Raw genomic sequence first — 27422 nt, forward strand, 5'->3', positions numbered from 1 at the left:
TCCCAAAAAGATTATGTTGTTAAGTTGGTTCGATAGGATCAAACCACTTATATTGCTCACTACATTGTAAGAGATCTCTTAATTGATATATTTGACGACACATTGAGTTATATTGTGTTGTAAGTTTTGTGTTATATATTATTATGTGACTGTTGTTGACAAGTTGTGTTATTTATATGTTGTGTTGACATCTTTCAAGATTTAAGTTGAGAGTTTTGTTGAATGTAGAGTTGTTGTGTTATTTCTATAATATGTTGATGGGCTGAATATGTGCTAAGTTGATATGATGGTAGGTTGTCTAGTAGTAATGCAATTTGAGTTGTTATGTTGTTCTATATATTGCTAAGTTGGCATTGAGCCATATTTATGTTGAATTGAGATTATGTTTTATTGTGTTAATATGATGATATTTCTAATATAATTGTATTTTATTTCTATATTATTGTTTTGCCTTTGTAAGCTTACCTTTGCAATTGTTGTTAGATTAAGAGGATTATATTTATAAGGGGGTATGACAAGATTAGGTTGGAGGATTTTTGTTGTTGGAATGTCATGTGGAGTGACACTTCTTTTGTTGGAGGCCACTTATTGTAGCTTGTATAGAATAGTTGTTTTCAGTTTAGATTATTGTATTTATATGTGGTGTACAATTTATAGTTATAGTCCCACTAAAAAAATTACATTTATGATTTTAGTTGATGAATTTAATACATACATATATATACACACGTGTGTATATATATATATATATATATATATTGCTACAAGTATATTTAGAGTTTGTTTGCATGATAACTTAAATAAATATAAATTATTGTTTTTTTTGTTACTTAAAATATTGAATTGTAAAGTATATGAAATTTCTTAATTGTTACATTTTTAGCTAAATAGATTTTAATAAAAGTCTTATAACATGATCTATTTTCTAAAAAAATGTGTTAGTTTGATTTAACCCATCATGTAAACTAGACAATAAAGTCCATGTTGAGTGGCCTCAGCTATTTTTCAACCCTAAGTAAATGTTTCATTTTAGTTCTTACTAATATGGACACAAGAAAAACATAAAATAAAAAAATATTGTCATTTTAATTCTTAAAAGTTTTAATTTTGATTTATGTTAACGTGGTCGCTACATGACAAGCTAGCAAGACATGACATGGCAGGCCATGTCAACGATGCTACTAATGCCTATTAATGGTTAGACTAATTAACTTAACTAACAAAACGCATATTTTGAGACTACTTTTGTAATTTCAATTCTTATAGGAGTTAACTTGTTAGAGTCTCACTTTAAAGAACTAAAATGAAGTTTCACTCATTAAACTCTAAAAAATAAGGGTATTTTAGTCATGAAAATATTTTGTTATACTAATTAAAATAATTAATATTTTCTTGGAATGTGTATATTATCATAAAATAATATAGGATAAAAGAGAAATATCTTGAAAATAATTTCAGGTGTAAATATGTTTTTAAGTCTCTATAAAATAAGTAATTTTGATTTTGGTTCCTGTATTTTTTTTTATTCTTCTAAAATTTGTAACATTAATTTTGATTCTTATAAAATATTTTTAATCTTCATAAAATAAGCAAATTTTGATTTTAGACCTTATAATATATGTTTCTTTTAATTTTTATCCTCTAAAATCTAAAATCTTTATTTTTGTTTATGACGATAATTTTAAAGTAAATAAATAACATTTATTTTAAGAATTTATAAAAAAAAAATTAGAAGTAACACATATTAACATAATATTATTAATTAATATAACACTTAAGATGATCACTTAATCTTTTAACAAATAAATGAGTAGCTAAAAAATTATGTAATAAACGGACCTAAAACAATAGATTTACATTTTATATCTTGCTTATTTTACATCAATTAAACACATTTAAAGTTAATTTGAAATAATTAATATAAAAATTATTTCAAATAGAAATGTAAAATAAAACTAAAAAATATTTTTTAAATAAGAGTCTTAAATAGAATAAAATCACGATTCTTTAATAATTTGAAAGAAAATGTAATTAAACGTTTACATTTACTTCATAAATAATTAATTAAAGTAGTATGAACATAATTTTAAGTTGAATCATGTTATGTAATTTTTATAAATAAAAATAGTAAAAAAATTATATAACACGTGTAACTTAAGATAAGTAAGACAAAACCTTTTGGTATGTTTATTTGGGTGAAAAAAACATAAATTACAATATATATTTTTTCTTTTTATCCAAAAATGACTATTCTTTAATCCTTTATCAGATATAATCTGGCTCGAATCACTTTTTTTTTTTTCATTTAATCAGGGTTGTGGAAGGAAAAAAAATAATTTTATGAACAAAATTTCTTTTTATTATTTTTTCTATTTAATTTTTTTCTCTCTTTTCTTACTCTTCCATCGTAACAAATATGTTGGGATATAAAAAACGTTTCGTATCAATAAAATAAGAAAAATAATAATAATTTATAAAACATACACGTACTTTAATGATTAAAAAACTTTTAAGAAATAATAAAAAAAAATTGTAAAATTTATAAATAAAATAAATAATATCTCGTCATTATAAAATTATGTGTGAAATAATCTTATAAATATTAGCAACAAAATAACCCTAACAATACATTCTTTATGAAAACACATTTTGCTCGCAAGTTTTAGAAGTAAATATTTAAATCTGTCTCCATATAAGACATGATTGTAAAAGGAAAGACGAGTTGAGGAAAGACAACAAGCATGCCAATTTTTCTTTATTTATTTGGTTCAATTGGAGAATGAATATAAAAAATAAAATTAATTTATAAATTGACTAAAAATTTATAAATTAGCTAAAAATTTATAAGTTAGAAGTTAAAAAACAGAAAACTTATAATTTGACTGATTAAATTAAAAGTATTTGATAAAATTAATTAATAAATGAATTAATTAATATAAAATGACATATTTATTTATTTAATAATAGAAGTGAGAGAATAACATATAGAAAAAATAATTTATAAATTAAATAAAGGTAAAAATGGATTTTAAGTGAATTAACAAAGATAAAAAAGGAGAAAAAACAAAAATTAAGAGCTTAAAATGTATAAACTATTTCAATTAATTTATAAAAAAATTATAATTTCTTAAAATAAATTCTTGTATTAAATAAAATTATTTTGATGAAATTAATTTATAAACGAGTAAAAAAACTTAGAAACCCATTAAGAGACTTCTAGCTTTGGAAAACTTGATAGATACACGAGACTTCAATTTTATCTCATTGCGCGAATCATACACACACAAAAAGACGACAATGAACTTATTTCCTCTAAATTAAACTCCTATGTCCAATAATTTTTTTTTATAAAAAAAATATTGGTTAAAAATAAAATAACTATTTATTATATAACCATTTAAACTATTTAATGTTTAACCCCAAGCGTGTGGTTCAGCGGTAGGGGTTGATCCACGCTTAAGCAAGGTCAGAGGTTCGAATCCTGCCTTGTGTATGCAGCACCTTTGAAGGTGCCTCCAACGTAGCGAGGAGATTAGTCACTGCTGTCGGTGGATACTTCAGGAACGAACCTAAAAAAAAAAAAAAAACCATTTAATGTTTCTATAGTATTTAATAAAACACTTAATATTTATTTATTTTTCTATAGTATTTAATAAGAAAGCAACAGGGTAGGTTTAGTGTCACGTTTAGTATATAGAATCTTGAATAAAATTCTTTAGAAAGAGATACCTGAAAAGAGAAACGATTTATATAAATGAGGTAACAGTGACAGTGACATTGAACCTTCAACAAATACAGAAGTAGATCATAAACTTGTTCGGAGTTAAAGTTTACTAATAGTCATATTTTCCCAAATGAAGCCAATTTTGGTGTTACATAGTCAAAGTGAGGAAAAAGGTGGTAGAGAATATTTTGAAGAATATAAATGCGTTGTTATGCATGGCGTACATGTGTGCGGTATATATACGGTTGGCTAAATTATCATTGGAACAGCACACCTCGTTCCGTGACTTCACAGGTTGAAACTAGAGACACCGTTTTATGGTATGTTTTCTTCTCTCTTTCTCATTCTTAACAACAATAACTATCTCTTTCTCTAGTGCTTTCCTTCTTATTCTTTGCATCCATATCTCATACACCACATCACGTGCCATCACTGAACAACTACAACACCACAACCTTAGCCTCCCCGATTTCACTTCTTTCTATCTCTATCTCTCACTTTATAGCTATTTCGCATCCCAAGGCTTTTGAAGATTCCATTTCACACCAAAGCACAGATACTGTCCCAATGAGTTTTTATTAGCCTTCAGGAGGTGGCACCCTTCTGCTTTATGAAGTTTGTTCTTTATGAATCCAATGCTTGCAATTCTCGCCGCAATTTGCGTGGGGCGGTCTCTCTTTGAGTCTGCTTTAGAATCCCGAGGGGCCATTAGTGTGTGTTTCTCTTTTAACTCGTCTTAGTTACAATCATTGATGTCTTCTGTTCATTTTGTCATTTTGTTTCTGAGTGGACACCATTCAATTGAATTCCCAGTACATTTCACAATAGAGTGTTGCGTTGTTGTGCATTTTTTCTTTTTGGTAAACCAAAATATCGGGTATACCTAAAGTTACACACATACCAAGATCGAATATCTAATTACATATTTAAGGGACAATGTTATCTATCAATGGTTTTGTAGTATCTAAGAGGGTTTTAGAGTCGAATTGAATTGGAATTTGTTGGTGGGGTGTTGATGAGGGTTGGTTATTGAGTTTTCCTAGATGAATATTTGGCACATTTAATTGCTTGTCTGATTATTGATCTTCAACTGTGTGTAGGTGTATTTTTGGGAGAGGAAAATATTGGTGTGGCTCTGAGGAGGAGAATATATAACTCTGGCCAACTCTCTAGAGATATCTTCACAAACCGGAAGAGGCTTTGGTCTTTTGATTTCCGGTTTTCAGATTTGTTTAGAGAGGATCTTATCTCTTGTCCTGCGCCTTCCCATTGATTATGGCTAAGATCTGATTCAATGTGATAGCTGCTGAACTACTAGTGTTTGTATTGTTGTACTCCCACTTTCCAGCGCAATAGATTGCGAAAGAAAAAAAATTGTTGGATTTATGTTCAATGCTGTTTAGGATTGCTTAGAATCTAAAGTAGCAAAGATTAAATTCAGAGGATTTGGAACAGTCTTCATCTTTTGAGATGGCCATGGTTAATTGCTTCTCTCGTTTTCCTGTGAGGAAGGAGAAACACAAGGTAAAAGTCAATTGGGTATTGTGTTTCTTATTTTGTTTTCTGGGGTTCCTACAAAGCTTTTGATTAACCTAGTTTATTCTAACTCTTGTTTGTTTCTTCAGGGGAATGAAAGGTCTTCAAAAGAGGGCTTTCACACTCTACTTGCCAAACTACAACTACAATCTTCAACAATAACATCACGGCCAACCGCTTTTGATGTTACAGCACCCAAAGGTATTCAGAAAAATTCAACGTTCAATGTGAGGGTTACGAGTCTTGAGAGTACTGTGAAGGCTGAAGCACATAAAAGGGAAGATGAGGATGGAGATTCACCATTGATCAAGAGGGAACTCTCTGATTTTGATCTCCAAAATCAAGAAGCTGTTGCAAGCAAAGAAGGATATGATGCAACGGATAAAGAGAAAGAGTATCCCAATTTATATGAAAACCAAGTCAACAATGAATTGGAAGACAAAGACGATAGATACAGTCAAAAGAGTGTTGATACAACCAAAAGTGGGCATATCAGTGATCCTGGTTTTGGCAAAGCTGATGTCATGGCTTCTCCAAAGTTCAAGAGATACTTCTCTAACCTTGAAAAATTTGATGGGTATGGGCAGATAACTGCTCCTCGCTTGACTTCGATGTCAAAGTTTTCTAAGGATTTTCAAGAATTATCAGCAAAGGTTAATCTTGAAAGCCCCAGGTCTGTGATGAGTCACAACAGTGCTGATAGGGTGATGTTGAAAAGGCATTCTTCGAGTCAGGTAATCGCTTCTGGAAGTAAAAAAATGTGGTGGAAGATGATCCTGTGGAGCCACAGGAACATACGTAGAACTAGCAATTCAACACTAGTTCCTGCTAGTGCTGCTTTAAATAGTGGCTACTCTTCAGACACCCTTGAACCAAAACAAGACAAGGCATTGAGGACTGTGGAATCTTCTCAATCAATTACTATGGAATCCTTTAACAAAAGCAGCATTGGCAAAAATATTGATAACCAAAGGGGAAGCAGGTTTCATCAAAGTGACCAATGCATTGCTTTCTCAACAGAATCATCCTCTTTTGCCAGAGTGGATGCATGGGTGAAAGGTCTTGAAACTCAGCAACCATTTCTTGAGGATGATTTTGATGATGAAAACACCAGAAGCATTGTCTTCCCACCTTCTCCTGACGCTGGTGGATCAATGATGAGAACCTCATCTCAGTTGTCTTATCCAGATGCCAATCTTTCGAAAGAGGCTTCAAATGCCATCAGTGTAGTCCAGTCTCTAAATCCAGCTTCAACTATTGCTCACATATCTGGTATTGGTATCAAAGCTATCCCTGCTATTTCACACTTATCCAATCTCCGCGCTGTCAACTTGTCAAACAATTTCATAGGTACATCTTTGGAACTATAATGTAGTCCTTGATGCAACACCAATTAATCAGTGACTATATTATTATTGACTCATTTCTTCATTATTGATCGGCAGTTCACATCTCGCCAGGATTTCTACCAAAGGGTATTCAAACACTTAACTTGTCAAGAAACAAGATCAGCACCCTGGAGGGCCTAAGGGAATTGACCAAGTTGCGGGTACTTGACCTAAGTTACAACCGCATCTCAAGAATTGGACAAGGTTAGTTTTGACATATGTTGATGCTCAAAGGATGTTTGCATCTCAAATTTGTTTAACCTTCCTTTTTAAGTATTTTTCTTCATTGCAATTATTCATTCATTGTGTATGGTTTATTTATCAGCGTTATCAAGTTGTACACTTATCAAAGAGCTATATCTTGTGGGGAACAAGATAAGTGATGTTGAGGGGCTACCAAGGCTATTGAAGCTAACAGTTCTAGACATGAGCTTCAACAAGATCACAACAACAAAAGCATTAGGCCAGCTAGTGGCTAACTACAACTCACTTCAGGCCCTTAATCTATTAGGAAACCCGATCCAAAGCAACATCAGTGATGATCAGCTGAACAAAGCAGTCTGTGGTCTTCTTCCAAAGCTGGTGTACCTGAACAAGCAACCCCTCAAGGCTCATAGGACACGCGAAATATTCAGTGATAGTCTTGCCAGAGCTGCCCTAGGGAACAGCACGCGGAGCTTCAATAGAAGATCACCAAGAAGAGTTGGCCATGGAGGATCAAGTCAATTCAGAGGACTTAGAAGAAATGTTTCCCAGATAAGCAGGAACCGGACAAGGAGGTGAAATAAAAGTACCTCTTAAAGGAACGACTCGATGGAAGACTTCTCATTTGGTTCTTCACAATTGCATTGTTCCTTATTTATACCAGAGGAAACTGTTTGCTAGGTGTTGCTGTCTCTTGATTTGTTTGTTAAATTTATAAAACCATCCATATACTTTCATTTAATAGCTTAAACTTTTAGAATAATTGGTTCGTGATATACTGATACATTATCAAAGTCCTCATAACCATGTAGTCGCTTCAATGCCAAAAGGCTCTAGCATGAGGCTGTGTTAGAATTGGAAGTCATTATTTGCTTTCATCCTACAGGTTGAACTGTTGGAATGTTTGATTCGTGACACTGAATGATGAAGTAATGGGATATAGAACTTGATATGATCACCTGAATTTCAGAAATTCTATGAACATTATGCTAATTCAATAGTTGGCCTGTCAGATTGATATCAATTATTACTTTTAAATTATCTGAATAACGAGGCACGTGATCAATTCAAAGGTGGCATCATGAAGTTCACCTCAGATGCTTAAAAGCATCCGATATCTGAAGACCACAAAAATCCACAACGTACAGTATGTCAAAAGGTGTACAATTTTCATCTAATTCATTAATCAGTCTATTATTATTCTTTTCTATAAATATCAACCAATTAAAATACTATGTTTTAGCTTATAAATGATTCCAGCATAACCCGGTGTGTGCACTCCTTTGAATGATCATATTTCAATTGTACTCTTAAAGATTTAAAGTAGATTCGTAATTTTCACGGCTGCTAGTAAATGGAATTCTTCCATCTTGCCGAAGAATTTCAACATGCAATAACATTGCAGTAAGCTTTCTTTCAACAGAACAATGTATAAAAGACTATTAAACAGCACAAATAGTTATAAATAAAAGTAGATGTGTGTGCAACAAAAAGACTAGAAAAAAAATATCCGACCTGCCGGATTCGAACCAGCGACCTAAGGATGGCTATAAGGTGATTATTACCCACTACAGTCCTCCGCTCTACCAACTGAGCTAAGGTCGGTTTGCTGAGAAACTCAACCACTTTATATAAATATATTAATAAATTTTGATGAATCAATGAAATAATCTAGTACGCCATTTGTTACATCAATTGAAGTAAAAGGTCTTGTCATGTCAATAACAAAATTGACAAGATTTTTCTCTTTAATTTTTTGGGTTGTATTATTCAAACGCATATAGAAAGAAAAAAAGATAAAATGTAAACAAGAAATAGAAATTGTATATATGATATATTATATACAATGTTAACTTTTTTATATATAAATAATAGATTTAATATATCTATATGCCTTATGTCCTGAACTTAGAAAAATTTTGATTAAGTATGAGATAAACAATTTATAATCGGATAATTGTTCTTCTACAAAATTTATAATCCTAAAATTTAAAACTATAAAAAAAATGTGGCGGTTCCAGTAACTTCGTAATCAAACTACAAAAATTGTACAACATTAATAACTCAATTACAATTTTTTTAGTTTAAGAATTTAATTAAAAGTTTAAAGAAAGTTCATAAATTACGTAAATCTCAATTAGTTAAGAAACTATGTCATTTCATTTTCCCGTTACATAAGATCGTAATTCATATGTGGTGTGCTGTCCTTCTCATTATTATAAGATAATATATTTTAATTGTTTCGAAGGAAAAATCTAAGACATAAAAAATGACGAACTTGTTTATTATAATGAAAATAGATCGATTCTTTTTTACTTTAATGATTAAATTAGAAGTAAAAAAAATTGTAACAAAAATGTAGACGTAACGATAAATGCCCCCAAAAAATTGAAATTCATATTGAAATTAAAAAGTAATTTGATAAGGATATTTTTCACTTAATTATTGTATACAAAACTTCACAAATAACGGTAAAACAAATGGGAAACTATGCACTGTTTATTTTTTATTTTTCAAAAAAGTTGCTGTATGTTTTCACATTAGTTTGAACTATTCTTTTTTGTAATTGTAGTTTACAAAATTTTGAATACGAGAATATAAAATGTAAAATTTTCTTTTCAGATGAAACTAATATGTATTCGGACACTTCCTTACCATTTATATTTAGTGATTTATTTCACACGTTCAGCACAGTTTTATTTTTCAGAAATTATTTGACATAATAGTTTAAAATTACATCTAAAACCGTGATTATAACAACTTATAATATAATACTTCCAGTCTAATTCTGCACTAAAAGGAAAAAAGATTTATTATTTCCAAAATTATGCAAAAACATGTTCAGGACTCTCATTTATCTTATTTAAATTCATAGAAAATTTGCATATTTATATTAGAATTCTCACATCAACTAAGAAGGTGATCATATTGGTATATATAAATTAGAAAACAATTTTCATCTTATAAGACAGTTTTGTAAAATTGAATTATACCTAAAATTCACATTTTAAGAGTTTGAAAGAATTATTATTATTATTATTATTTATGTTTTTAATCTAAAAAACAATATTTATTTTCAATAAAAAAAATTAAAAATCCTTCTAAGCTTAATTCCCTTAATTCCAAACAGACTCAGAACAGTAAAAAAAATGGAACATAGCTGCCGTTTTAGCATGAAACGTGCTCCTGCTGATTCCAATTTACCAGTGACTACATCCAACCAGAAGTGTCACAATCTTCAATGGACTGATGAACAATATGATTTTGATTTCACAATATGAACATTGACAAATTATACAGAAGAGTTTTGCCAAGTTTATACAAGAGAAGAGACATCCAAGAACCTATAAACATTGTAAAAGTACTTTAACGAATTCAATACACAAATGAAGAAGGAAAAGTTTATTGCTTACTAAAAGTACTATTGAATTCTCTCAACTGAAATCCAAACATGCACCGAGCATTTTACAACAATAACTTATTCTATCATCATGTTTCCAATAATCCAATCTTAATATTGTTTCTGTATAACTCTAATCAGACATCACATGGAAAAGTAAACCTACCAGTATACTACTTTCTCATCTGCTCTGTGGCTTGTTTGGTAATTACATGGCCCTATGTACACCTTACGGTTACATAGATGATGTGGTGGTATCATTGACAAGGATACACTGTTTCCTCTATATATTGTTTCTTTTTATCTCCAAAATTTTCAACCCCCACTTTGTATATAAATGAACATTATGGAAATGAATACATGTATATAAAAGTCTAATTTCTTCAGGCCTTCAACTAATTAGCTTGCCTGTCTCTTAAAGAAAGGTTTCTGGCAGATCAAGAGTCTCTGATCACTGTCACTTTCAATTTCTATCACTCTTGCATCCCACTTCAGTTGTGCTGTTAGAGCTCTAACTGACTCTATCAAGGGAAGCGTATCGCGAATTATAACCCAACCCTGCACGTATGACCAATGTCAGCATGTCAGAAGTCCTTGAACATGTAAAGGGGATGAAACATTTTGAGACATTTTTACTTATTTTTCTATAAAAAATCTAGCATGAAAATAGAAGGATGCATAATTCATACACATTTTACATATCAAACTGCATAAGATATTACTGCACTGTTTAATGAGCAAATACTATAGCAGTTGTGGTTCAATAGTGTTAAATTCACAAACCTCTGGGCGAAGTATCCTGTCAATTTCAATGAACAGATCAAGTATGGTGCATCTGTGCTGCTCAGTTTCAAGCGATAGAAGTCCTGCTGCATGCACCAAGTCATAGGTTCTAGGGTACGTTGGAAAAGCCTCGCACCTAGAAGCCACCAAAAAACATAATTGTTAAGGAAACTATAATCTATGTAGGACCTAGCAACTAACTATTCTTTCACAAAATCTTATCAAGACTAAAAACCATGTGATTCGAAAAGTAAATGGTAAATAAAACATGTTTTAATTTTTTAGTCAACTATCATAAACAAACAGTGACTCATTCTTGAGAAATCGATAAGGTTTCATTTCATATAACTCGATAATTTTAGAGCCTGAGTTCACAGGGAAATCCGTAAATTACGTTGTGAAACTTTACATGTATAAGCTCCAAGCTCTGGTATTTATAAATTTCTTACAACTTTATCACAATATATTTCTGTAAAAAAAATGTTGATGTCTGCATCCTTATAAATCTACAAAAACCCAAAAATTGAGTGTTTACAAAGTGTGAATGTTACAACATGGTATAAACCTCCAATAAAAAATAGTTGGACTTAGAACAATGTTGAGAATATGCCTAAATATCTTTAGTTTAAAAAAAATGATAAATTAGTTTTGTTAGAAATCAGTTATTTATGTTTCAAATGTTTAAATTTAATTTTCTTTGATTATATTAGGATTTGTTTTTTCATTTTTAGAATAGGATAATATCAATATTTGATTCTTATGTTATAATTTTTTTCTCTATATATAGAGAGCTGATGAATAAAAATAAATCATGCACCTCTTGACAAACATATATTCACAAAATACAAAATAACCCATCAATCAAGAAATCAATGCTAAGATTTTAAAAGGGGAAACAAATACTGATAATTCTATGTATATACTGTTTAGAAGGGACAAAGATCCAAAAAATGGAAGGAAGAAAGAATTTAGCATGTGATTGAGAATCCATGTTAGGCTAAGCAAAACAAAGTTATTGAAGCAGAGAATCATGACATTTAAAATAAGAACAAGAGAAAGGAGATGAAAATACCAATCATGCAAAACGCCAACAAAACCTCTGTCCTGGATCAAGGGAAGATAATTGGGTCCACTTATTGGGACCACATTCATCACCCACACAGACTTTCTAGCTTGCAACAATGCAGAATTAAAGCCACCAAGATGAGCATTCATGTCTAGCACATTTCTGAACATGTTGTAAGGTGGTGAAGGGTCCTCATCTCCGGGCCTCTTTGGATGATCAGAAAATATTAAAGGTGACAGGAGTGACCAATAATTCTGGACTGCTGTTCTCCAGCTGTCAGAGTCCTCAGTAAATTCATCAGGCTGCAACCCTGGTACACTCAAATGTAGGCATACTATGTTAACCAAATGAATAAGAGATATGATTCAGTATGACAGTGCAATTACAATGCAATCATTTCCACAAAGAGCTCTATAAATCAGTGTTGAAGAACATAACAATTACCATAGATTGCCAACTCGTTCTTGTTCAAGTTAGCCCGGGAAGGCCATCTTTCCCTTTTATCAATTGGAACCCAACGACGGCTCTGTATTCCTCCTATGCAGTTTTGTAGTTCTCGATAATATGGAGACTCCACATCAATACCTCTACCACACAGAGAAGGGCCAGAACGAGTCTTTCTGGTATAAAAATAGGCCATGCCAAGAATCAGTCCACATTAATTTTAAAATGCTAAACTAATGTATATACATGGTATAGAATCTAGAAATATGTTTTTCCTGAGACATACAAAAGTGAAATAATCTTTCACAAGTACATGTGTGGAAGCATTACCTTGAAGCATAACAACTTTTTTTACTAGTTTTCTTCCATACAACAGTTTCATCTTGCTGCGACAACATTTCCCAGCACAGATTCAATGTAAAGTCCTGTATAAACCTCCACCTTTTCTGATTCTCTTTGTTACGAGCATTTGTGAGTGGTGATGTCCAGACAAAGTATCCACCCGGTTTTAAGAGTCTATCAGCTTCAATCAAGAAAATGCCATCTATACCATGTAATATGAATGTTAATAAATAACAGGGTGCTAAAATATTAATAAAAATTATGCATAAATCAAAGTTATGGTTCTGAAGTGAGATCAAATTTTTCGAATTTATGTTCAAACATAAAGGGGAGAGGGGTAAATGAACAGAATATAGGCAGGTTGAAGGATTGGATTCAATGCCTTCACACAGATGTCAGAAGGAAGAGTTTCAAAAGTTAACCCCACTTTGTTGGATACTTGACCAAGTATGGAAAATAAACATTAAAAAGTATCTACTTATTTTAATATATTCTGACTTTGGGAAACTCCATGTAACAAAGAACTTAATATGGATATTGTTCCGAAAGTATACACCATATAATTTTTCTATTCTGAACTGCAAAAATAGTTTTGTTACATCAGAAACAAATAAGAAATGTACCCAATGACTTGTAAGCATTACATATTGAAGCTTTTTAGTTCAAGAATATATGGTTAGAAACACACTTTTCTCATCAGAATGGAAAAGAGCTAGATATTTAGCTTAGTTGAAATGACCAGAAACAAAATACAAGCTTGTCAACCAGCATTATTTTTCCTTGGTCACAAAATAGTGTTGAATATCTAAGTTCAACAGGGAAAAGTTACAAACAGATGTAGCCACATCACAAAGCTAAGGTGTCTTCAATAATGGATAGTTACAATCATAAAAAAAAATCATTTTTTGTTATCAAATTAGGAAAAGACAATGTATTATTTAAACTTGTAAATACCAGAGGTACATGCATGATGCATGGCATATAAAAAACCAAAGCATTGAAGAACCAAGGAGTATTCTATTCTTATTTTATGGCAACTAACTTCTTCCAATGACATATAATGTATGATGTATCATATAAAGAGTCCAGAAAATAAATGTTTTTGTCGAACTAGTACAGAATATGATAGATGCATGTTGGTCCAACACAAAGTAGCATAGATTGAAAGTTGAAAGATACCTTTCTGATCCCAATCAATGCCACATCTTGCACAATGTAACATATCAAAGGATAGCGATGGATATGGCAACTGCTTTGAAGTGAAAGAGGCAATCATAGCTGGAAGACCTCTCTCGAGACTGAGCTGAACTTGACTGCCAGAAGGCTCATAATTTGCAATGCACATAGTTAAAAGCTGACTGTCAAAGAGATGTGCTCCAAAACTACCATAACCACAACCTATGTCTAGTATAGTTCGAACCTGCAAATTTTAGGATGTTAATATTCTCAATCAAATAAGATTTTTGGCAAGGAAAACTACTGTCAGACTTCAGAAGCCATTTCAGATCCAATTCCATGACAACTCAAAAAAAAATCAAATACAAGTCCATCCAAGGCACTCCATAACAAACAAATTTAGACAATACAAGTTTAGAACAGTTATGACATGTACAAGATTACCATTTTTAGAATATTCATTTGATCATTATAGTTAATATTAATATATTTTTAGTACTAGAATTGAGATACCAACTTCTTCACAGTAAAACAGATGGCGTTAAGAATGCTGAATTTGACAGTAAGCATGTATCAAATTAGTAAAATACAAGTATAATGAATAAGGTCCATCATGAAAAATCATGCAATAAGCACATTATGTGCCAATTTCAAGAGAGAGCACTAATGTATTTACCCCAGCTTGAATGAATGAAGATTCATTTCTAAGTCCAATCATTTCAGCAATTTGATGTGAGTAGTCTTCAACACCATCAAACATATGAGAGGCAGAACGAAATGAAATTTGCTCTTCATCCAGCATCATCATCCTGTAATTAAATCAGAATAGAAAACTTTAGGAATCAAAAATAGCCAAAAGGGTGACAGCAAGTAGGAGAAACGTTTTCATATGCCACTTACCTCTTTGTCAAGCTTCCAGAAGAAAGAACCTCCTGTGCAGTGATCTTCACATTCGCAATCCAGATAACATCTTTTCCAGTAGGCCACCTAAAGGGAATTTTATAATTCAGTGGCGGCAGAACTAAACAATTCTGCCTAGGCTCATGGCCGCATTGTCGGTCAAATTCATTGACATCAGAAACTCCCAATTCAACATTCTCAGAAACATTATAGCAAGGAACAAAGTTTTCAAATTCCTGAGAACAGAACTCCGATTCCTTCAACCTCAATGGACCGCGAGAAAACTCACCAATATCCAAAAGGTCAGAAACAAGCTTCTCTTGAAGTCTTCTATAACCATGGTAAATGTGACCTCTTGATGAGGATGAAATCGATAAGGTCCACCAAAAAGATCCAGTAAGAGCCAGAACAACTATAAACACTAAACTAAACTTCAAAGAAAGCAACATCAACTTGAGCCGGCTTCGTGGGGTGCCAACACTGAAGGGATCAGAAGCAAAACCATTCTCAACTATGCCATTCCCATATTTTGAATCAGAATTATTTCCCAAAATCAATCTCAAAGGAAACCTCAAAGCAAAAGGGCTATGATCTGAAGAACCCCTCTTATCCAAATCTTCCTTTTCTGTTTTATCCTTAGATTGGGAGTCCCACAAGTCATGGCCACTCTCAGGGACCCTAACCCCACCAGACACACCCCTTTGCAGAGGCCTAGACATTCTCTCACCAACCACCACAGTTGCACTAACAAGTTCAACTATGAATAAATGTTCTTATGTTAACACTTAAATAATATATGAACCGACCCTGAAATCAATACAACAACAAAAACAAAAGCCTTACTTCACTAAGCAAAGTCAGCTACTCGGATCACACAAAACCATTCAGCTCGATTAAAAACCAAATCTTGAGAGAACCCAGAAACCAATAAAAGAGTGTTTTTTATTCCAGCATCATTAGATTTATTAGGATGAAATCATCTTCAGAATCTGGCTCCAGTTAAGCAAAGCAAACCTACAAAAAAAAACAAAAAAAGGAGATACCGCGTCAAACATGATGGCTGCATTTAGAACAGTGATGTTAAGCCAATTCAGCATATTATATGATAATAAATTAAAAAAGAAAAAGAAAAGGAAAAAAAGAGAAAAAAAATACTAAATTTCTCTCTTTCAGAGAATCAAAAACAGGGGAATAACGACAAGGGAGAGCAGTAATTAATTCACCGCATCAGATCCATCACGGACCCAGCATTGAAATGGATACGTAGCACCATTCACATAAGAAAAAAGAAAACTTGAGTGGTAATTGCTACATGGGTTGGTGGGTAACACTAAAACAGAGGAGTGAAAACTGAAAACCACTAGCACCAGCTAGTATTAGTAACCACTGAGCTCATTTTGTTTGAGAAGGGAAACTGAAACTCATTTGCTGTGAGATCAAACTAGATTAAAAGAAAACGAAGAATTTAAAAAGAAAAATAGTGGCAGCACCTTGTGTTGATTTGGAATTGGAGTGAAGAAGAAGAAAGTGTGGAAGTAATTTATTGAGGGTTGGTTTGCTTGCAACACAAATCACAAGAAGAGCGCACGCTGTCTGTGCTTGGTTTTGGTTTCTGTGTGATTGATTCTTCTCTCTCACTCACTCGCTCCGTCGAATGATTATCATGCTTTGGAAATTAGAGAGAGAAGTGAGACAGTGATTTCTAACACAGTGTGGAAGCAGGTTTTGTATTGATCCGATCGTGACACGAACACTGCTCATGAGACAATATATAAGTAATTTAAGAGAAATACACTGAGTGTCACAGTTCACCAAAACCCGAAACTACTAAAAGTAATATTTTTCTAAATTTATAGAATTTCATAGGGAAAACTTGCTAATAATATAGTACATTTCAATTGAAATTTATTAAGATTCGCGAAATTGTGTGGAATTTATTGTTCTTTTAATTAATTTTATTTATAAAATAAATTATAGTTAACAAAAAGGTAAATAAAAGACTGATGTAGTATTATTATTTAGTTTTTGAAAATACTGATCAATATCGTTAGATATTACTAATGAAATCAAAAGTGAAAAATAAAATTTATTGAAAATCTTTTCACTTTTAATTCTCCTTAACCAGTAACCTAAAAGTACTTATTTATTAGTAATAACTAATAAGAGCCAAGAAGATATTTATTTACTGTTTAATTTTAAGAATAGTTTATTAAATTCTGGAAAACAAAAAAGTGGGTGCTTTTCTGATCTTCTTAAAACTATTTTTAGAGACAATTTTATTTAAAACATAGTTGAATAATGTGACATTTTACACATAAAAAATAATCATTTAATATAAATCACAATAAAATAAAATAAAAAAAGATTAGGCATCTTTCAAAATTATTTATTTAATAAAAAATATTATTTTCATTTTTTGTGTATTATTAAAACAATTTTTTGTATTTATTTTTATTTAAAATTTAACAATTTTGTTTATTCTTATTCTCATTTAAATTTTTGTTACGCATATATTAACAAATACATTTAAACTTTTATAAGTTAATTTACTATATTAAATTTAAATATGTAATTATATTAAATATTTAGGAGGAGATATTTGTTTGCATCTACAATAACTTCTTTTTGTTCTAGTATGATTCTCTTCTATAAAAATAGTATCATCTTTTTAAAGTTTGAAACCTGTACATTAACATTTTGTATATGTATAATTGAACTTAACAAGAATATATTTATGTTTAAGTTTGATCTTAATTAATATCTGTGTAAGTTATTACGAGAAAATAATGTTTTTATTGGAGTTTTATAGTTACACAATAGCGGTATAAAGTATTCTTCTTCGATTAATTATAATTCATTGATGATATAATATTTTGGGGTATGTTTGATTTTCTGTTTTAAAACATTAAAATGTGTGTTTTTTTCTTTATAATACATGAAATTTAAAAATAACAAAATTATTACTTTGAAGTAAAAGTTGAACTCAATTTTTATCCGAACACACTTAGTTGTTTATTATAAAAATTAACAAATTTATTATAAATTATAGTTTGTGATTAAATAATAATTTTATGTAAAATTATTTTATATTTTCAGTGCATAGTTTATTTTCTATTTTAATTATAATAAACAATTAAATAATATAAAATGAAACATTCTCATTATTTTTTATTTGAGTAAAAAATGACTTAATTTCTTGTAAGGATAGCTATTAAGAAATTAAAATAAAAAACATTCAATAAAATAACAACTTTGTTTTTTTAGTTTTACCATTCCTTTTGTAAAAAAAATTGCTAATAACTGATAGTCTCGGTAATAAACTTGTGAATCGAGTTGACGAGAGAAAAGTGTTGAAATAGTATATATAATATTTTAAATTTGAATGATATTGCTATATATTTGCAATCTTTACCACCAATAAAAGATATAATACTATAGTACACTTAGTTTTTTAATTAATAATTAATGCATCATGAATGTCAATGTATACTTATATTAAATTCTTCAGTCAAAATGAAATGAAATTCATTAAATGAAATTCCATAGTGGTGATGTTCAAAGTGCATGCAAGAGAGTACCAGAAATAGTAGCAATAGTTTCTACTCAAGAAGAAACGTAATAAACTGCAACTATTATTATTAAAAACTAATAAATGAACGCGCTTAACTCCGCTGGCAGAGTTGCACTTCCATAACGCGCTTTTATTTTTGTTTACTGAATTTTAATTCTCTGAGCCAGAATATGAATCATGGTTCATGTACAGAACAAATCAATAGGATAAAAAGGTACATTAGAAGGCACCCAATTAGATCTTCAGCAAGAAAAAAAGTTGCCAACTAATATTGTTCCTATGGAATTAATGGAATGTATATAAATTGATCAAAATGCCACATGCACCCTTTTCTTAGTTTTTGCTTTTGTAAGGTGTAAACGCCAGCTGGTCAAGCTAATCATGCTTTAAAAAGAAAAGGAAAAGTGGAAAAAGAATTTAACAATTTTTTTAGATGTATAGTTATTTAGATACTTTATATTTTTAATTAACATTAAAGTTTAGTTTAATAATAAAAACAGTTTATATTTCAACAATGTGAATATTTTTTAATTTGACTGTTACACAGAACTATTCAAAATAGTTTATAGTGATTATATAGATTAGTGTGTTGACCCTTAATTTAATGTTTTTGGAAATGAACTCTTTACTAATTTTGTTGACCCTTTAATGTAAATTATTATGATGGGAGTTTAATTATGATTAAAGAATAAGAAGGAAAACATTTAACGAACTGTATTTAGTTTTTGTTTCATTTCTAGCAGAAGGAGAAGTAGAAACCAAGGGGACAACAAAGTCATAGGATTCTTTGTTTTCTGCTTCGTTAGTGGTAATGTAATGTATCATTTGACTTGAGGCTTAAATGAGGGAAATTAAACGACCGACACATTATTTTATTAGTATATATATAAGTTTAATAAATGAAAGAGGGGTGCACGATCACGTCCAAATTCACATTCAGATTCACGATTGCATTTGCATGAGGTCACGTTGGCTTTGGCTTTGGTCGTTAAATAATTTGGTGTGCGTACAATTGTGGAGCTTTGGCACAAACGCACATTACTTTGTAGTGGGTTAGGAACATTGCACGTTTTCATTTGCTGCTCTGAATTTTAGGTGAAAATAAATTCACTAAGCTATAGGCAGAAATAAAAATGATTAAATTAATATTAGCTTTTTTTAATGATTAAACATTTCTCAAATGTGAAGCGATTGAAATAATATGCATACGATCCTGTATTTTAATTATTTTTTATTGTTATTGAAATTTTTATTAATAAAAAAATGTTTGTAAAATATTTAAAAATTGAATTACTGGTGGCCTACTTTAAAATTAAGTTTCTCCTCTAAGCTAGATTAAAAAAATTTAAGAGAATTATATAGATCTAACTTAAAAGTCTTTATAGAAAATTATTTATTTCATTGGTTTAAATTAAAATATAAATATAATTAAATTTAAAATAGTTTGAATTTTTTTGTTTTTCAATTAAACTATTTTAAATTCAATAACTTGATTCAAATGATAAATATATTTATATATTTTTGGTTAATAAACTAAACCAAACATCATATCTTATATATATTTAGAAAAAAAGACACTTTGTATCGGTCAAGCATCAAGCGAACAAAGTCCTTACTTTATACTCCTTCAAAAATAATTTATTTTAGAATAATATTTATATAATTCTTTTTGTGGCTCATAATTTAAAAAAAAAAGTCACTTTTTGTATTCTTAAATTTTCATTTTAAAAGGACTATTTTTAAAATATATGCAAATATATATAAAAGGCCTATTTAAAATATTTTATTTTTATTTTTATTTTTATAATAAAAATTATTATTATTAATTTTAAAAAAGTCTTATTTTAAGATTTATTTTAAGAAGTATCACTATATATTTATCTAAAAGTAAAAAATAGAAATAATAGAAGTTATATAATGGTAGTTGATTTGTAATTTAGAGAATGAATGGTTTGAAAGTAGTTATAAAACCACAGTGATTCTAAAAAAGTCAATGCTGAAAATTACAAAATTAATATTTTTTTTTATATAATAGTATAGAAGAATAAATATAAATCAGAACAACTAGATTGAATGAGAACGTTTTATGGATGTTTTCTTCAATAAGAGTACTTTAAATTATTTTTAAAAATTTATATCATTTAATTTATTTTTTAATCTTTGTTTTAATTGATTTTCGTTATTTTTAAAATTATCAATAATTTAAATAACCTTATTTATATTATAAAAATTATTTATTATAAATATAAAATATAATATAAATATAAAAATATTTTTTAATATAAATTTTAGTTATATAGAATAAATATTTTTCTTATGGATTGGATTGAAAAATTAAAATATTAAAAAAAATAGTAACCAAAAGTAAAGAAATTAACATGAGAAGTTAACCACCTCAACCCTCTTCAAACCATTCCCATCCCTTTGCATGATGCATGTACGTGCAGTCTACAGACAATAGGTATGGTAATTTGTTGAAACTTATGCTTTCAGTCAGAAGCATTTAAAAGGAAAGTGACGCCCATGATCTCAAATTGTAACAGGCCTAAGCTATAGCTTTCTCTTTTTTTACAATCTTTGTGTTCGATGTGTTGTGTTGCCTCATTTTGGTAGGCTTCTTTAGGTATAATGAAATAAATATTGGAATGATCCATGGATGTGTGTGTTCATCCAATAATTCAATGCAATATATATCGAGTAATTAATTATATTTCAACACCAATCTAATTTGACATTAACAAATTTGTAGTGCGCAATAATTGAGCCCTTTAAATTATTTTCTTTCGTTTTATTTGATTTTGGGTGAAGGTCATTCATGTATGCTCAAGGAGTGGGTCATATGCACTGATACAGTCATTATCTGTAGCCATCATCTTTTCAAAATTGTAGGATACAAGGAAAGATCATTAAGCGTCAAAATTAAACAAAGGCGGGGACAGATAGCTACATTTAATTATCCTAATTGAAAGTGATTAATTACACAGTAAATTATTATGATATGAAGATTTTTCTTGAATCCTTGGAATAAAATCACGGGCGAGGGGCGGGTCAAATTTCATAATCCAGGATTGAAAACAAAAGGGAGGAAAAAAAAACTATTATAACGAAGAATTCTTCTTTCTTTTTTTTGGTTATAAGGATATAATGTATATAACTCTGCCAAAATATAAGAAAAGACGTAACACGTAAAACGAATTTTTGTCACATAATGCGTGTAATTCATGGGACAATACCGTAAGGCGCACGTGGTAACAAGCACATCCAAGATGACAACAACTTTGAGTCTGCAAAATTTCTATATTCGGAAAATATAGATTTTTTATCAGGAAAAAAAAAGAGAAAATATAAATTTTATAAGGAGAATTTTCCATAAAATAATAACGTAAAAATTTCTTACATTATTATTCAATCATAAATGGTGGTTTATAATAAATTTATTAAATTTTAAAATAATAAGCTAAAAAATCATAATTATCATATATATATATATATATATATATATATAAATATTCACTAACATATATATATTAGACTACTTATTAATGGAGTAAATGAAAATCACCCCAATTTTCCATATGCGAATCTAATTCTGAGGGTAGATTACTTACTAATGGAGTAAATGAAAATCACCATCATGCACTTCTTGTTGAAACAATTAAATCACTAATAGTTTAAGATTGAAACATCATCTTTCAACATACTCTCCGAAGAGGAAACTCTTGTACAGATTGACTAGCAAACAAAGAAATTGTAAAGAATTGTTCTTTGACAATCCTCATATCTTGTCCAATAGATCTAAAGCATATGATATTTGCTGACGTTATAAGAATTATTACTTTTAGAGAGCATTAATCCCTCTCTCTCTTTTTTCACTAATAAAAAAAATAACAATGAAAGTACATCAAAAAAATAAATATTCTCTTTTTAGTATAATTTTATTTTAAATTTAATATTTAGATACAAGTTTTAAATAATTTGATTAAGAAAAGTAAGTTGTTATTACTCATGTCAATCATTATTGTTAATGAGTTGTGTTTTTAGTAAAAAAAATTCAATATACATGAAAACTACATTAGTGTCATTTCATCCTTTTTCATATATGTGTGTGAGTTTAAATGATATCAATGTAATTTTTATCATTTATTATATATATATATATATATATATATATATATATATATATATATATATATATATAAACTCAAATAATAAAGCATATGAAATATTAGTTAGAATATGTAGATAAGAAACGTAGCATATATGAGTAAGAAAAATTATATTGAAAAAGGGGTAGATTGATGGATGAATGAAGATAAAATAGAAGAGTTAAAATTAAGGTGAGATTGAAGAATGAAGGGTGGGTCCACGGAGGCGCAGCGTCAACTGTGTCGGTGGACAAAAACAGTGACGTGTCGGCGAGGCATAGTGAAGTGTTACGCGTCACAAAGAGGGAATCAATATTCTTCATCTCTTGGGTTTGTGGTTTTTGAAGTGTTGCTGTTTTCTGACTATGATTGTGGTGTGGATGGTGGTGGTGTCAACGCCAAACTGAAATTTTGGGATTGGGATTTGGGAGGGGGTCACGGGAGATAAACTTGGGACTAGCTGCCAAGGCTTTTTATTTATTTATTTATTATTATTTATTTTATTCATAAGATAAGATAAGATGGGAATGTGAATCACTTTGCTTTTTATGCTTTGAACTTTTCTCCCCAAAAGTTACCCTATAAGATTACACTGTTTTGTTGGAGCCTTCCCAAGTTAATGCAGCAAATCTCAATAATTACGGAGTATAAATGCTGCTACATGGTCAATATAAGGGATATTTGTTTCTATGAAGATGTTATTGGATTACAGATAGATGTAAAATTTTATAAATTTCACACATCAATCTTTAATGTAAGGGATGTGTATAGGAAATCTTATGTCAACTATTTATAAAATTATAATAGTATATATAAATGGGAAATAATTATTTTTTAAAAATTAATTTTGTAAAATAAAAGTATATTATAATATATTTTTTTAAAGATGATATCAAATTTTATTTTAGTTAATATTGTTGAACTTATCAAATTATTTTTTATTGAGTCATTATTGAATCTATAGATGTTTAATCCTATAGACTCTACGTTCAAAATGTTCAATTTTTAATGTAAGAAGTGTGTTAAAAATATCATATCAACTAATGTAATTGTATGATCATAGTAATGGATAGGAGTGTTCATGGATCGATTTTTTAAAAAATCTGAACCGAACCGTTTTATAAAAGTGGATCGGTTAAATAATCTATTTTTTATAAAGTGGATCAGTTTGGTTTTTTTTTTTAAATATGGATCGATTTTTTTAAAATTGGATCGGTTCGGTGCGGTGTAGTTATTCACTTTTTACTCATATATGGATCAGTTTTTTTTAAAAAACCAAATTGAACCGAAACAATCCACTTTGTAAAAATGGATCGGATAACTGAACCGCTTTTATAAAGTGGTTCAGTTTGGATTTTTTTTTCAAAATAGATCAGATTTTTCAATTCGGATCGGATCGGTTATGGATTGGTTCGGATCAATTTGGATTTTTTGCACACCCCTAGTAATGGAGAACAATCACCACCTTACAAATCATTTTGTATGATTGAGTTAAGTTAATTAGACCACAAGATCAAGACATTTAAGCTAAATTATGCTCTTAGAACTTAATTATTCAATTTTATTTTAATGATAATTTTTATTTTATGAATTGAAGGGATAAGCCACCGCAACAAAGATGATCAATTAAAAACTACAAGGATACAAAGTTGAAGCTATATCAACTTTAACAATCAAAACAAAGAAAGGCATAACAATATCAAATACATATAAATTCTCATTAAGAGACAAACTAAATTAGCTAACATATCAACTACTTGATTTATTTCACGGAACATGTGATATTAATGCAAATTACCACACCAACCACCTTAAAAAAAGCAATACCTTATACCAATCGGAAACAGAATGATGAGAAGCACAACCCTCCCTCAACAATGATATTGAAGTAGCAAAATCAAATTCAACATAGATACTTCTAAACCCTTTGTTCCATGAAATATGATTTCAATATATATAGACCACAACAACTTGGCATTTAACATTGAATATATTTGCTGCAAAGTGTAATACCTCAAGTTTTCTAAATAAATTAATTAAAGTTTTAATTAATTGAGATTTTATAATGTAGTTATTTTATTTAATTATATATGTATTTTAATTAATTTTATAATTAGGTGTATTGGAAAAAATATGATTTAGACTATAGGTTATTTAGTTATATTTTATTTTAAAAGAAAATAAGAGTAAGAGCAATTTGTAATTTAGGGTTGTGAGCGTAGTAGGTTATGCTTTTTGTATTCTCACTTATGCTATATCCTTTGTGCTCTAAAAAAAATTAAAGAACTATTAGAAGATTTAGAATGAGACCACTCCAAAGGCTTGTATTTGTCTGCAATTACTCATCAAGATAAATGAGGAGTGAGTAGTCTCGTGAAATATCTGTTGGATAGTGAGATTGGGTCGCTTTGTATGTTATAAGGGAGAAATCCTAATTCTATTGTGAAATATGTGAATTTGTGTTTTGTGTTCTTCTAACATGCTTTATTCATAATGAATGATATTGATATGTATTCAATTTTGTATTAATAAATGTAATCATGAATCTTTGAGTGTCTGGGATTCCTTGAAAAACCTAAGAATAGAGTAAATTAAATTAGTAAGTAAAGAGTAATCTTGTATGAGAAAACAATATGTAATTGTTGGTTTATAAATGCATGATAAGCCTTTTAAAACGTGTTCTCAAATTGAAATTCGTGATTTAGGTGTTGTGCATGTTTTGTGCATTTTTTCTTTTCTACAAACGAGAAGTTTATGATTTGACACTCGACACTATGAAGGGACATTGTACGTGAAAGTAGCAAATAACATAGGATGCTCTTAATGTCACTTATGTTGGACGTGGAATGGTCTGCATTAGGCATGGGATCATCCACACTTAGCGTGGGAGCTCCAAGGGCTCCCTGGTGCAATCTTACTAGGTGCAAGCATAATCATGCTGAACGTGATACTTCTAGAGTGTGAATTGTGTTAGACACAAGGTACTCAATGTCAAACGCCACCCTATATGTGTTACTTATATATTTATTTTTTGAAATAAACTATGTTTGACATATGTGCTACACATATTAGTTTTTGTTATTAAAAGCTAATTATACATAGATTAAGTGTGGATCTTATGATGATTATGTAATGAAAAGTCTAAGGTGAGACTTCCAAGTGATATGGACAATTTCAAAAACATGAGAATTTCATAAAGTTTTTATGTGATATGCATCATTTTCATAACTTATTTTGTGACGAGTACAATATGAAATACACTACCAAAAAATGTTCTTCTTATATAAAAATTTAGAGATTTATGATCTTAAGAAATTAAATTAGGTTTGGGAGCTCCCATTTCACCCGATTGTGTGGATTGTTGGAAGAAAAAATTTGGCATTGCTTATTTGAATGCTTGGATGCTAGGAGAATGTGGAGGCACATGGGCTTGCTAGTTCCAACCCGTCCCCCGACTGAGTTCCTAATGTCAATCAGCGGAATCACGTTGCAGGTTTTGGTGGTTTGGTGCATAGCCATAATAGAGAATTCCTGATGAGATTCTTTAGCTGTCAATGTAATTCGTAACATTCTAAATTTTCAGCCGTAAACTTAATTATATCTAATTATATTATTAGATGATAATTTTTTGGTTAAAAACTTCTTTTGGTTCTTGATAATATTTTTTATTTTAATTTAGTCCCACTTTAATTTTAGGTCTCAATTTGGTTCCCAATAATTTAAATCATTGTAATTTGGGACTTCCGTCCAAATAATTTAAATGGGGTTAACTCCTGCTGACGTGAATGCCACGTAGATGCATAGGTGGATACCACGTAGATGCATAGGTAGATGTCAAGTGTCATGAATACACTTGGAACTAGAACGGCCCGTTCTGAAACCAGAACGACCCGTTCTGAAATCAGAACGACCCGTTCTGCATGCACATGTTATGTGTTAATTTTGTAACTGGAACGGACCGTTCCAAATGCAAATTTAACACAACATGAGTGCATCAGAACGGCCCGTTCCAGAAAGCCAACTTCATGTTTTTTGGTATTTTTTTTATTATATCTATATTAATAAAAATATAATAAATAAAAAATACAATAAATTAATATTCATTTGTGAATAAAAAAAATTAAATAAAATAAGACCTTCCAACCCTTCTTTGATTTAAACTTATCCAGTTCAAAATCTTGACTAAAATACTGCAATGTAATTCAAAAATTGAAAATAAAAATTCATAATATATCATAAATTCAAAGACAGAAACATGGTTCAGAAACTTAAAACAAAAATTCAGAACATAACATATACTAAAAAAGTTCAAAGAAATTATTGAGAAAGGAAATCATATGGGTTGTACCTCCTCAAGAACAGGTTGTTATTGTTGGGGTACATCGTCAATGACTTCAAGGGGAAACACCGTTTCGTTTCATCCTTAACTGTATAGTGTCAATTTGGTAATAAGTGGTTCACTCTAGTTTGACTAACAATGAAATAAAACTTGTTACCATTGTCCTTAGTGATACACTGCATCGTCCTTAATGATATACTGTATAGCCCAAATGTTTAGTAATTGAAGTTATCAATCCTCATTAACAATATTACCAAATCTAGTGTTTGAAATGCTTTGTACTTTGGTTTTTTTACGAAATTCTGGAACCAGAACGGGCCGTTCTGGTTCCAGGTGTATTCAACTATTTTGGGATCCACCTGCGTGACATCTACGTGCATCCACTTGGCATCCACGTGACCACC

At 30.0% G+C, this 27422-nt stretch overlaps 2 protein-coding genes and 1 non-coding gene across 5 annotated transcripts; 1 reads left to right on the top strand and 2 right to left on the bottom strand.

Moving 5' to 3' along the window:
• The first annotated feature begins 3892 nt into the window (after positions 1 to 3892).
• On the top strand, positions 3893 to 7810 carry LOC109809309 (uncharacterized). 3 transcript variants are annotated; one of them, XM_083064159.1, is made up of 5 exons: positions 3893 to 4044; positions 4825 to 5248; positions 5350 to 6610; positions 6706 to 6852; positions 6974 to 7810. In XM_083064159.1, exons 2-5 carry the CDS (start codon positions 5195 to 5197, stop codon positions 7429 to 7431), a joined length of 1920 nt encoding a protein of 639 aa, XP_082920285.1. In that variant the 5' UTR covers positions 3893 to 4044; positions 4825 to 5194; the 3' UTR covers positions 7432 to 7810. The 3 variants fall into 3 exon arrangements, with proteins under 3 accessions (XP_082920285.1, XP_082920284.1, XP_082920286.1); XM_083064158.1 differs by lacking the exon at positions 3893 to 4044 and adding an exon at positions 4071 to 4437; XM_083064160.1 differs by lacking the exon at positions 3893 to 4044 and adding an exon at positions 4071 to 4316.
• Positions 7811 to 8361: 551 nt separating this feature from the next.
• TRNAY-GUA (transfer RNA tyrosine (anticodon GUA)) lies at positions 8362 to 8457 on the bottom strand. The gene is made up of 2 exons: positions 8421 to 8457; positions 8362 to 8397 (listed from the first exon to the last, which is right to left on the bottom strand). It is a non-coding gene; the product is annotated as a tRNA-Tyr (tRNA).
• Positions 8458 to 10239: 1782 nt separating this feature from the next.
• LOC109813807 (putative pectin methyltransferase QUA2) lies at positions 10240 to 16720 on the bottom strand. The gene is made up of 10 exons (XM_083064157.1): positions 16454 to 16720; positions 15807 to 15977; positions 14964 to 15720; positions 14740 to 14872; positions 14067 to 14307; positions 12876 to 13089; positions 12546 to 12721; positions 12108 to 12411; positions 11036 to 11171; positions 10240 to 10810 (listed from the first exon to the last, which is right to left on the bottom strand). The coding sequence occupies exons 3-10, from the start codon at positions 15680 to 15682 to the stop codon at positions 10652 to 10654; spliced, it is 2082 nt and encodes a 693-aa protein (XP_082920283.1). The 5' UTR covers positions 15683 to 15720; positions 15807 to 15977; positions 16454 to 16720; the 3' UTR covers positions 10240 to 10651.
• Positions 16721 to 27422: the final 10702 nt, after the last annotated feature.

Source organism: Cajanus cajan, chromosome 9 (assembly GCF_000230855.2).
Source record: "Cajanus cajan strain Asha chromosome 9, NIPB_CcT2T_4, whole genome shotgun sequence".
In the NCBI taxonomy this organism is placed as follows: domain Eukaryota; kingdom Viridiplantae; phylum Streptophyta; class Magnoliopsida; order Fabales; family Fabaceae; genus Cajanus; species Cajanus cajan.

Bases quoted from the DNA above. Each gene is read 5' to 3' on its own strand.
- LOC109809309 (XM_083064159.1), top strand. From the start codon at position 5,195: ATGGCCATGGTTAATTGCTTCTCTCGTTTTCCTGTGAGGAAGGAGAAA. The intron at 5,249-5,349 runs GTAAAAGTCAAT...TTGTTTCTTCAG, and splicing joins TGAGGAAGGAGAAACACAAG to GGGAATGAAAGGTCTTCAAA. The intron at 6,611-6,705 runs GTACATCTTTGG...ATTGATCGGCAG, and splicing joins CTTGTCAAACAATTTCATAG to TTCACATCTCGCCAGGATTT.
- LOC109813807 (XM_083064157.1), bottom strand. From the start codon at position 15,682: ATGTCTAGGCCTCTGCAAAGGGGTGTGTCTGGTGGGGTTAGGGTCCCT. The intron at 12,412-12,545 runs GTAATTGTTATG...TGAGTGTACCAG, and splicing joins GAACGAGTTGGCAATCTATG to GGTTGCAGCCTGATGAATTT. The intron at 11,172-12,107 runs GTATTTTCATCT...GGTGGCTTCTAG, and splicing joins GTTGGCGTTTTGCATGATTG to GTGCGAGGCTTTTCCAACGT.